At 48.7% G+C, this 12,351-nt stretch overlaps 1 protein-coding gene across 1 annotated transcript in view; it reads left to right on the top strand.

Moving 5' to 3' along the window:
* Positions 1–12,351, top strand: part of ATP10A (ATPase phospholipid transporting 10A (putative)) — a 183,317-nt gene that overhangs the window by 75,266 nt on the left and 95,700 nt on the right. The window contains exon 2 of the mRNA XM_018065847.1: positions 1,611–1,815. Within this exon, the coding sequence (XP_017921336.1) occupies positions 1,611–1,815 (205 nt within the window). The remainder of the gene's footprint in view (positions 1–1,610; positions 1,816–12,351) is intronic.

Here is a 12,351-nt window from a genome sequence, read left to right as displayed (position 1 = left end):
TCCTCATGAAGAATGACATCTTGAGATAGAGTCTTGGTTCTCTGCTTATTTATAAATGTGGACAAGATTGCCTCCAACGAACTCTTGAAATGTCCTTTGTAGGATTAATGAGCTCAATTTTCCAGAATAAAAAATCTAAGCAGAAATATACACATAATGTTTTTATCCTGCTATCTATTAACCATGGTAACTGACAGATGCTGAAAGCTGACTGTAGCGGCAGTGTTCCCAGTGATTATCCACTTCATCTTGAGTGACATGGGGAGGATCCGTTTGTGTGGGCTCCATCCTGCAGATGGTGCAGAGATTCTCCTATCTGTCTCTGTGACTTTGTCTTGTGTTGGGACCTCATAAAAGTGACATTGTGTAATAGCTGTCCTTTTCTGACTGACTTAGTTCACTTGGCATAATGACCTCCGAGTTCATCCATTTTGTAATGAGTCAGAATTTCCTTCTTTTTCATGGCTGAATAATATTCCACTATATTCCCTTGTGGCTCAGCTGGTAAATCTGCCTGCAATGTGGGAGACCTGGGTTCAGTCTCTGGGTTGGGAAGATTCCCTGGAGAAGGAAAGGCTACTCACTCTAGTATTCTGGCCTGGAGAATTCCATGGGCCACAAAGCGTCAGATAGGACTGAGTGACTTTCATTTCACTTCATGTGGGTTTATGACATTTTGGTCATCTCTTCATCTATTGTTGGGCATTTGGGTTGTTTCTACCTTTACGCTACAGGGAGTAATGCTTCTATGAACATGGGTAGGCAAATACCTATACAAGTCCCTGATTTTAGTTCTTTAGAGGTACATACCTAGGAGTGGAAAATTTAGTCATTTTATTTTTTTAAATTAAGTAATTAGTTTTGACCAGGTAATGGCAGTGGGATCCCAGTTCCTTGACCATGGACTGAACATGCAGCCTCTGCAGGGAAAGTGCTGAGTCCTAAGCACTGGACCACCAGGGAAGTCCCCAGGTTAACCATTTTAAAGTGAATAATTCAGTAGCATTTTGTATGTTTAGCGTTGTGCAACCATGACCACTACCTAGTTCCAGAACGTTTTAATCACCCCAAATGGAAACCTGTACCTAGTAAATAACTTCTCCTCATCTCCCTAACCCCTAGACGGTGGCAACCACGAACCCATATTCTATCGCCATGGATGCCTGTTCGAGGTACTTCATGTAATTGGAGTTACGCTGGTTGTGGCCTTCAGTTATCTTCAAGTGCTTCTCTTCAAAATAATTACTTTTTGGTCCCCCTGGGTCTTTGTTGCTGTGTGCAGACTTTCTGTAGTTGCGTCCGCGGGAGACGAAGATGTTCTTCATTGCGGTACATGAGCTTCTTGTTATAGAGCACAGAAAACTCGTCATGGCGCACTGGCCTAGGTTGCTCTGTGGCATGTGGAATCTTCTTGGACCAGGGATTGAACCCGTGCCCCCTGCACTAGCTGGCGGATTCTTACCTGCTGTGCCAGCAGGGGGCTCCTCAGCACTTCTTATTATGGAAAATTTCCACATGCGGAGGGTGGCACAGAGCGTTCACCGACCCGCCAACCAGATGTGGTCTCAGTCAGCTGCCGCCAACCATGTTAACAGCTGTGTCTTTGCCAGGGAGGAGGAGCAGTACGTGAACCGGTTCTGGAAGGAGATCCGCGTGGGAGACTTCGTGCGCCTCCGCTGCAATGAGACCATCCCCGCGGACATCTTGCTGCTGTCCTCCAGCGACCCTGACGGGCTGTGCCACATCGAGACAGCCAACCTGGATGGGGAGACCAACCTGAAGCAGCGCCAGGTGGTCCGAGGCTTCTCTGAGCTCGTAAGTGACCTGGTGCCTCCCGGGAACCGCATGCCGCTGTGTCTCCCGCGTGGGCCTCCATGCCTCTGGGCGCGTTCGTTTCCTGTGAGAGCAGGTCCGCGCCTGGGGCGGGGCCGAGGGTCTGGGCGTTCACTTCCGGTGAGAGCAGGTCCGCGCCTGGGGCGGGGCCGAGGGTCTGGGCGTTCACTTCCGGTGAGGGCAGGTCCGCGCCTGGGGTGGGGCGAGGGTCTGGGCGTTGGCTTCCGGTGAGAGCAGGTCCGCGCCTGGGGCGGGGGCCGAGGGTCTGGGGCGGGGGCCGAGGGTCTGGGCCGAGGGTCTGGGCGTTGGCTTCCGGTGAGGGCAGGTCCGCGCCTGGGGTGGGGCTGAGGGTCGGTGGCCCGCGACCCGCCGCCCGCCAGAGCCGCGACTGCCGGGGGTCGGGGAGCAGGCTGGCTCTGTGACTCTGGGTCCACTGTCCATGTCTCAGACTTGGAATGGCCTTCACCACTGGGAACACTTGGGCCTGGCCAACTGTTGGTGCTTATCTGCCTGTTGCTTTTGTTCTGACACAGCAGAAGTAGCGACCTGGCCGCAGCACGTGGCTTAGGATTCCTCTCCTCAGGGTTGTGTCTGAGGTCACCCGCATCCACCCGGGTCCATCTGCGTCACCGTCTCTGACTGGATCCTGTCTGGGAGGAGCGTCAGTCCAGCTCAGAAATTCTAGGCCTGTGAGGACTGAGAGGTAGAACCGGGGGCCGGGCCCAGCCCCGGTACCCAGCCGTAGCCCGTGGCGGAAAGCTCAGAGCCCTCAGGAGGCTCCCTCTGTCGCCCCGCAGGCCTGTGCAGAGGAGACAGGGCCCGACCTCAGGGGCCGTCAGGGAGCATGATCAGGATCATGGCGGCCCTTGTTCTGACACCGCGCTGCCTGTCTCTGCATGTGGCCTTGCCATCAAGGAAGGAAAGGTTAAGAAGCACCTGAGAGGATGTGCTCCTGCGTTTCAGGAAGAGCGCCACTGTGGGGCGTGGGGGTGGGGGGGGGGTCTCTTCCTCTGTCGTTGTCCTGTCTTCGTGAGCTACTACAGGGGAGCCAGGCCTTAGACTCAGCACCGAGGGGTTCTGGAGCAGTCGGCTTGTCTTATAGCCTGAGGTGTCCCTGGGGCAGTGTTGGCATCTGAAGTGCAGTGTTCATCGTGCAGGGTGGCTGCAGGGCATCCCTGGCTTCCTCTGTGAGTGTCCGTGCTGTTTGCCCTTGGTTCCTGTGCCCACCTTGACACACTTGCAAAGGGCCAGATGGCCTCCCACACCTTGGGGCCCCCGCCAGCCCTGGTGGCAGGACTTTCTGAACCTGACACTTGCTCACCTCCTGTGGACCCTGACTTCCTCACCGTGTCCGGACTGTTGTGCCCTTCCTTCCATCCACCACCCTGATTTCCTCGTTTCAGGTTCTTTTTGTGCCAAGAATGGTTTTGTGAGTTGCTTCAAATCTTTCTTGCAATGAGGCAAAGCGTACATAAACATCAAAAATGGTATTTTTAAGAACAGGATTGTCTCCTCCCAGATCAGAAGAGTTGATGGCAGGGCTTGCTGGGGACCCTTGGGGCCCAGCACTGGCCTGTCCAGTGTGCTTTAGCTTCCTCATTGATCGTGCTCCAGGGTTTGGTAGTAAGTGCGCAGGGCGAGTTTCCCCCTGCCCCATATTCCCCCAGGCCCCATGTGCCTCTGCTCTGAGGCCACCTGACTCCCAGGCCTAACCCAGGTCCCCAAAGCCCGCAGTTCCTGAGCCCACTCCAGGCTCCAGCCCAGCGTGGGAACCACCCCTGAGGTCAGCAAGGATGGGCTTGGATTGGAGGGAGGCGGTGACGACACAGTCTCCAGCTCCATCCTGGAGAAGCGGCCAGCGTGTGCAGAAGGTGCATGTAACATAAACAGATGCACCTGAGCATCTAATGGATGAAAGCTCAGACACTGTGGGATGATCTGGTGAAACTGCAGAACTGGAGAGCAGAATGGATCTGTTTGGATGGCGAGAGGGACAGAGCCAGGTAGGTGCATCTCCTTGGTCAGCTCTCCCGAGTGACTTTCTTGTTTCCCATCATCTGGTTTGTTCAGCTGCTAAACTCAGTGATATCTAAAAGCCTCCTCAACCCACTTTTTTCCCAAATGAAAGCTGGAACACCTTACTGCTCACTGGTGCTTTGTACAAATGTGTAATTTGTAAGATGGATTGGATGTTGAAATTCCAGGATGGCCACAGACAGATGCATCCTTGACCTACCTGCGTATGGCCTGTGTGTGCCTGCGGAGGCCAGTGGACCTGAGCCATAACCTGATCAAAATGGCCAAAATTAGGAACCTAAACCATTTTGATTTATTTAAAAAAAAATTCTTTATTAGCACCCAGATTCTTCAATATGCACACTCTAGTCCCTGTTATTAGTATATTTTTCCCCTTTTCTGTTTTTTTCTCCCCTTCTTTCCCTAATGTCCAGAGGCATTTTTCTGGTACCTGAATTTTTTTTTTTATACAGTATTATTCTGAAATATATGAACTTCCCCATGGAAGCCTGACAATTGGAAAACCAAGGTTCAGCTGTAACACTACAATGTCAGGAACATTTCAGTCCCGTATATTGAGGTGAGGTTTTCACAGATGGAGTCAGCTGGCGTCTCAGGCAGGTGAAAAGCATATTCCTGTCCAATACACAGTAATACTGTCCCAGGTTGATGACAGCTCTGTTAGAAGTGGAGGCCCCTAGGGGAGCTTAAATTAGAGCTATTTGAAAAACTTAGGTGAAGAATAAGAGAGGGCCTTGACAATCATGCAGGGTCTGGGTGCATCCACCAGGGTCTAGTGAGGAGGCAGAAACCACACCTGATTAAGGGCAAGTTTGATGTAAAGACAAAATTCCCCATGAGTGTTGCACAGTAAGAAGTAAAGTGACTCCCCAGAATGTAGAAGGGCTGACAGAACAGCCAGCAGTCCTGGGGCTGAGACAGCGTCCAGGGAAGAGGCCCTGAAGCTGAGCCTTGCTCTCATGGCCGAGTTCGTGGCCGTCCCTTGTAGGATGGTAGGAAAGCTACTGAGGCTGTCCCGGGGGTCAGCCCTCACGGGGGTAGGGAAGCCTTCTGCTGAGAGGTGCTGGGCATGGTAACTTTGGGATGCCAGGGCAGGTGCCATCCTCTGAAAGGTGCTGGGCATGATAACTTCAAGATGCTGAGGCAGGTGCCATCACTGAGAGGTGCTGGGCATGGTAACTTTGGGATGCTGGGGCAAGTGCCATCGCTGAGAGGTGCTGGGCATGGTAACTTTGGGATGCTGGGGCAGGTGCCATCGCTGAGAGGTGCTGGGCATGATGGCTTTGAGATGCCGGGCAGGTACCATCACTGAGAGGTGCTGGGCATGATGCCTTTGAGATGCCGGGCAGGTACCATCACTGAGAGCTGCTGGGCAGGATGCCTTTGAGATGCCAGGGCAGGTGCCATCACTGAGAGGTGCTGGGCATAATGCTTTTGGGATGTCTGGCAGGTGCCATCGCTGAGAGATGCTGGGCATGATGCCTTTGGGATGCCGGGCAGGTGCCATCGCTGAGAGATGCTGGGCATGATGCTTTTGAGATGCCGGGCAGGTGCCATCACTGAGAGGTGCTGGGCATGATGCCTTTGAGATGCCGGGGCAGGTACCATCACTGAGAGGTGCTGGGCATGATGCCTTTGGGATGCTGGGGCAGGTGCCATCACTGAGAGGTTCTGGGCATGGTAACTTTGGGATGCCGGGGCAGGTGCCATCGCTGAGAGGTGCTGGGCATGATGACTTTGAGATGCTGGGCAGGTGCCATTGCTGAGAGATGCTGGACATGATGCTTTTGAGATGCCGGGGCAGGTGCCATCACTGAGAGGTGCCAGACATGATGCCTTTGGGATGCCGGGGCAGGTGCCATCGCTGAGAGATGCTGGGCATGATGCCTTTGGGATGCCAGGGCAGGTGCCATCACTGAGAGGTGCTGGGCATGATGACTTCACGATGCCGGGGCAGGTGCTGCTGGAGTTGGGTGCTGAGGATGCCCCCCTCTGTGTGTGACTCCCGCTGCTGCTGTGAACGACCACCAGAGGTGACTCTCTGGACAGCAGTCCTGGGGGTCCCAGGCCTGTGCATGAGAGGGGCTCAGGATGGGGTACAGGGGGCAGCAGAGCAGGCTCCGGCCCCGGTCCCCCCGGCTGAGAGTCCCAGAGGACAGATGCAGTGAGTGGATGGCCAGCACCGCTCCAGTCCTGACGATGAGAGAGTGGCTCCTCTTCCCACCTTTTCCAGTTTCTGAAGTCGTTTATGAAGAGCTTGTTTGCCAGGAAAGATGCTGAGAAAGAGAGAAGTGGTCCACATGCTGCAGGGTCTGGGCATTTAAGGCGGTGGGCCCAGCCCCAAGAGGACCCAGGCCTGCTCGCCAACAGACGCTTGACACTGAGCAGTGAGGAGACACCCTTGAGGGGATGGGCTGGGAAAGAGCCTTCCAGAAGGCCAAGGAGGCATTCAGAAAGAGGCTGTGAACCACATTCTGAAGGCGAGGATGGGAGGGAGGGTCTGGGAGCCAGGGAGTGCTTTAGGCAGTGACACAGGTCAGATGATGTCTCAGAGGTGGACACAGCATTGTATTTACTGAAGAGTGTTCACCAAATCGTACAGAATTCAGAGGCTGGAAGCCTAGCATGATGACAGTGAGGTGGGGTGCACGTGTGGCCTGCCCAAATCCCCGGGTCACAGGACAGGGCACCCAGACACCTCCAGCCACCCAGCCGTCTCGGCTCTGGAGAAGGAAGCGTAGATATTGGCAATTCAAACCGAACATTTGGTTTAATGTTGGCGTCATGGAAGTTGCCTTGTGGTTAGGACTCCGTGCTTTCACTGCAGACAGCCCGGTGGTTCAGTCCCTGGTTGGGGAACTAAGATCCTGCAAACCAAAAATGAAAAAAAAAGAAGTTTGGGTCAAACTGTCAAATTGGCATTATCCACGAAATAAAAGGGACTCCAAGGCTGACCAGGAGAAGGCAATGGCACCTCACTCCGGTACTCTTGCCTGGGAAGTCCCATGGACGGAGGAGCCTGGTGGGCTGCAGTCCATGGGATCGCTAAGAGTCGGACACGACTGAGGGACTTCCCTTTCACTTTTCACTTTCATGCATTTGAGAAGGAAATGGCAACCCACTCCAGTGTTCTTGCCTGGAGAATCCCGGGGATGGGGGAGCCTGGTGGGCTGCCGTCTATGGGGTTGCACAGAGTTGGACACGACTGAAGCGACTTAGCAGCAGCAGCAGCAGCAGCAGCAAGGCTGACCGTGAGCTGTCCCAGCAACTCACATTTGTTCCAGCTTCCTGGGAGTCAGACTTTACTGTGCCTCTCCCGTTCATAGTAGTGCAAACATTTCCAAATCATATTTTTAAATACAAATTGTGAGGTAATGATGTTTTACACTTTTATAGACAAGAAACAGAACGGGACATCAGGAGGTTCTACCAAGGCCCGCTCCTCCTCCACTGCTTGACTGGGGAGAGCCTGGCGCCCCTGGGTCTGGCCACATGGGCTGCTCCAGGCCCGTCTGTTCCGGGCGTCTGTTCCTCCATCCTGCACGTTCATTCAGGTCTTGCAGTCCTGCCCGTGCAACTGCATCTGCACAGTCACTTCTGCAAAACGAGGAATTCCTTAGGCTGATGATTTCACAGTGATCATTTTTTTTAACAGATTCACTTTTGTGATGTTTCATTCTTGTAGCAAACATTTCCTGAGCACCTACTACATGTTTAATGCCATTCTAGGCACCCATCAAAATAGGCAAACCTTTTTCCCCTCGTGGTGAATAAGGAAATCGTGCAGAGGTGGACCAGAGCTACTACCGGGGATAAAGCAGCAGTCAGGGCCCTGCATGCCCAGTGGTGGAGTTTGGCAGAGGGTGGGGCCCCAAGGCACGGAAGGCATATGGGAGTCAGGGAGGGGCTGTCCAGGAGGGGACTTCGTGTGGGCTAGTTTCCTGGGAAAAACGTTCCTCTGGTTTGTCTCTTGGATGGATTGTTGCCCACACCCACGGGGCCATCTGCTTCCTGCAGCGTGGAGCGCTGATTGCGAGAGCTGTAGGAAGAGCTGAACCCACGAGCCTGCCCAAGTTCGCTCTGCCCAGGCGTGTGTGGGTGTGTGCATATGTGTGTGCATGTGTGCCTGGCACGTGCTCCTGATGACATCAGTGTGGAATTTCCTAGGCTGGAGAAAGTCTGAGAAGCACTACCTTAAAAAGTAGTGCTTTTAAAGTATACGTATACTTAAATATACATGTATCCATCCTCCCCCTAATGTCCAGACTGGCAGGATCCTAATCCTAAATCAGTGACATGGCTTTCCTTCCATTTATGCACATAGATTCGTCTAAAATCCCACCAGCATTGGGTGCCGGACTCTCTTAGGTAGTGACAAAGCTGAGTTTCCTTTAGGAGGGAGAGGCAGTCCTCCCCCAAGCTACTTGATAAAATTCAAGGAGCTGAGAAGGATAACCAAAATTCCAAATATGAGGAAACAAAATTAATATTTTTTGTTTCTACCTACACATGCTCCCCAAATTATCTCTATGGTAGGAAAACTAGGGGTGAAAGGGGGTTTGTGATATAGTTCTTGCAAGAAAGTTTCTTTTTCCTTAAGCTTTTCCAATAGTCTTCAAATTAGCTACATTCTCTGCTGTGAGACTGAAGAAGGAAACCATCTGTCATCAAACTGGAAAACAAAGACAGCTGGCTGGCTGTGTTAATTGGATCAGTTGATATCAAGACTTAACAAAAAGATTCATGGTTTTCTTTTACCATGAAGTGTAGTCATTAAGCTCATAATTTATTCTATGGGACATTTTTTTTAAAATGCTTGTCTATAAGTTGAGCTTTATTTTTATTTTTTTGAAAACTTTTTATTTTGTATTAGGCTGTAGCTGATTAAGTATTGTGATAGTTTCAGGTGAACTGTGAAGGGAACTCAGCCATATATATACAAGTATCCATTCTCCCCCAAACTCCCCTCCCATCCAGGCTGCCACGTAACATTGAGCGGATTCCATGTACAGTAGGTCCTTGTCAGTTATCCTTTTTAAGTATAGCAGTGTGTCTATGTCCATCCCAAACTCCCTAACTATCTCTCTGCCCATCCTTTATGCTGGCAACTGTAAGTTCTCTAAGTCTGTGAGTCCCTTTCTGTTTTGTAAGTAAGTGATTTGTGTCATTTCTTTTTAGATTCCACACATAAAAAGGATGTTGTATGATATTTGTCCTTCTCTGTCTGACTTCACTCAGTATGCCAATCTCTAGGTCCATCCATGTTGTTGCAAATGGTATTATTTCATTCTTTTTAATGGCTGAGCAATATTCCATTATATATATGTACTGTGGGACATTTTTATTCTCAAATTTAACATGCACATACTTTTGTTAAAGGGCATTAAATAGGTAAGAGGAAAGACTTTGAGAAAGAAAATTATTTTGAGAATAACTATATTTGGACTCAAATTTTAATTCTAGCAAGTATGGATATATTCAAAGCAATTCAGTTAGGTAGGTACTATAATTATCTGAGACATGCCATGTTTTACAGTATCAACTGTATTTGATTAATGGGGAATGTCAATTTGATTGTCTAATAAGATGCTTTGGTTTCTAATCCTGGTGGCTTTGCCATGGATTTTTTAACTTGAACCTGTGGTCTAACAAAGCAGACTTTACAGAGAGTGAAGCACTGTAATCTTAATGAAAACAGCTGAATGCCAGGAAATTGATAATATTATGCTTATGTGGAAGATTAATCGTAAAAGATCTTATTACAGTATATAAAAACTTCAACCTTGTGTTCATTTAAGTTTGTGTGTTTTGTATGGTTGGAAGTAGTTATTTCTTATTCTGGGAAAATGATAACTAAAGCTATAAGGTTTTCGTTCTATTTATGGTGGTGTATGGTGTGTATGGTGAAGTGTTTTTTGTGTTTTCATTGAAAAAATAATTTAATCTTTTTTCAGTTTTTCTAAATGTAGTTGAATTACATCAGTGATTGAAAGAAGTTTGAGGCTGTGTATGTATGTTTCTGGAGCAGGAATTACTTTACCAACAGCAGCTGGCAATGTGAGATCTTCCCAGTTGTCATAAGTTCCTCCTCATAAATGAATATGGATGTGTGTGTAGGTATGTGTGTATGTGTGTAGGCATGTATATGTGTCTGAGAGTGTGTGTGTGCAAAGTGTGTGTCCCAAAGAATAAAGCAAGATGATCTGAGCATGTCCAAGTTACCACTTTTAGCTATCTTCGAGGAGAGGATAAAAAGATTCTTTTCTGGGCTGAAATGTAGTGTTCCAGCAGCATGTTGACCTACAGGAGCTCACTCTTGAGGGGCCTGGGATTTTCAGTCTGATTGTTGATAATCTCTGTTCTCTGAATGCATTAGGCAGTGGTGCCCAGGCAGCCCCATCTCTGCACAGTGCTTGGTGAGCAGTTTATTTCTTGATGGGGTGTCATGCCTGCGGTCTCTCCCTTTCCCCTGTTTTCTGAGAAGAGCTACTGACAAGAGGAAGGTCCCTGCTCCCACAACATGAAACCAGTTGCCACAGCATTTGAATTTTTTGTGTCAGCCTCCTTTCGTCTCTGAATGTTTAAGAGTCTAGTTCCTCATTTCAAATAAAAGCAAAAATAAACAAATGGGACCTAATTAAACTTGAAAACTTTTGCACAAAGAAGGAAACTATAAACAAGGTGAAAAGACAGCCTTCAGAATGGGAGAAAATAACAGTAAACGAAGCAACTGACAAAGAATTAATCTCAAAAATGTACAAGCAGCTCATGCAGCTCAATTCTAGAAAAAAAATGACCCAATCAAAAAATGGGCCAAGGAACTAAACAGACATTTCTCCAAAGAAGACATACAGATGGCTGACAAACACATGAAAAGATGTTCAACATCGCTCATTATCAGAGAAATGCAAATCAAAACCACAATGAGGTACCATCTGACGCCGGTCAGAATGGCTGCTTTCAAAAAGTCTACAAACAATAAATGGTGGAGAGGGTGTGGAGAAAAGGGAACCCTCTTACATTGTTGGTGGGAATGCAAACTAGTACAGCCACTATGGAGAACAGTGTGGAGATTCCTTAAAAAATTGGAAATAGAACTTCCATATAACCCAGCAATCCCATGGCTGGGCATACACACTGAGGAAGCCAGAATTGAAAGAGACACGTGTACCCCAATGTTCATCGCAGCACTGTTTACAATAGCCAGGACATGGAAGCAACCTAGATGTCCATCAGCAGATGAATGGATAAGAAAGCTGTGGTACATATACACAATGGAATACTACTCAGCTATTAAAAAGAACACATTTGTGTTCTCGTGAGGTGGATGAAACTGGAGCCTGTTATACAAAGTGAAGTAAGAAAGAAAAACATTAATACATATTCATTAACACATATAGTCAAGGGTATGGTTTTTCCAGTAGTCATGTATGGATGTGAGAGTTGGACTGTGAAGAACGCAGAGCGCTGAAGAATTGATGCTTTTGAACTGTGGTCTTGGAGAAGACTCTTGAGAGTCCCTTAGACTGCAAGGAGATCCAACCAGTCCATTCTGAAGGAGATCAGCCCTGGGATTTCTTTGGAAGGAATGATGCTGAAGCTGAAACTCCAGTACTTTGGCCACCTCATGCGAAGAGTTGGCTCATTGGAAAAGACTTGGATTCTGGGAGGGATTGGGGGCAGGAAGAGAAGGGGATGACAGAGGATAAGATGGCTGGATGGCATCACTGACTCAATGGACATGAGTCTGAGTGAACTCCAGGAGTTGGTGGTGGACAGGGAGGCCTGGCGTGCTGCGATTCATGGGGTCGCAAAGAGTCGGACACGACTGAGCGACTGAACTGAACGGATATATATGGAATTTAGAAAGATGGTAATGATGACCCTATGTGCAAGACAGCAAAAGAGACTCATATATAAAGAACAGACTTTTGGACTCTGTGAGAGAAGGCGAGGGTGGGATGATTTGAGAGAATAGCATTGAAACATGCATATTACCATATGTGAAATAGATTTCCAGTCCAGGTTTGATGCATGAAACAGGGCGTTCAAAGCTGGTTCCCTGGGATGACCCTGAGGGATGCAACGGCGAGGGAGGTGGGAGGGGGGTTCAGGATGGGGGACACATGTACACCCACATGGCTGATTCATCTCAGTGTATGGCAAAACTACCACAATATTGTAAAGTAATTAACCTCCAATTAAAATAAATAAATTAATTTTTTTAAAGGCAAGGAAACCAATAGGGAAATACTGCAAAAATCTAGTCAAGAAATGGTAATGGCCTAAAATTAGAACAATAGTGGAAATGAACAAGATGAGTTATACTTAGGAACTGCTTAAAGAGCAAGATGAATAAGAATTTGTGATTAAGTGTGGTTTATAAAAAAAAAGAGTCTAGTTCCTCACTTCAGCAACAATTATTGGGGAAGTTATATAAAGCCTTTCGTCTGTGTGGGCTCCTCCGTGGAAGGCAGCGCT

The sequence above is a fragment of the Capra hircus genome, chromosome 21, assembly GCF_001704415.2.
Source record: "Capra hircus breed San Clemente chromosome 21, ASM170441v1, whole genome shotgun sequence".
NCBI classification, from domain to species: Eukaryota; Metazoa; Chordata; class Mammalia; order Artiodactyla; family Bovidae; genus Capra; species Capra hircus.
This window is presented reverse-complemented; position numbering and strand designations above follow the sequence as displayed.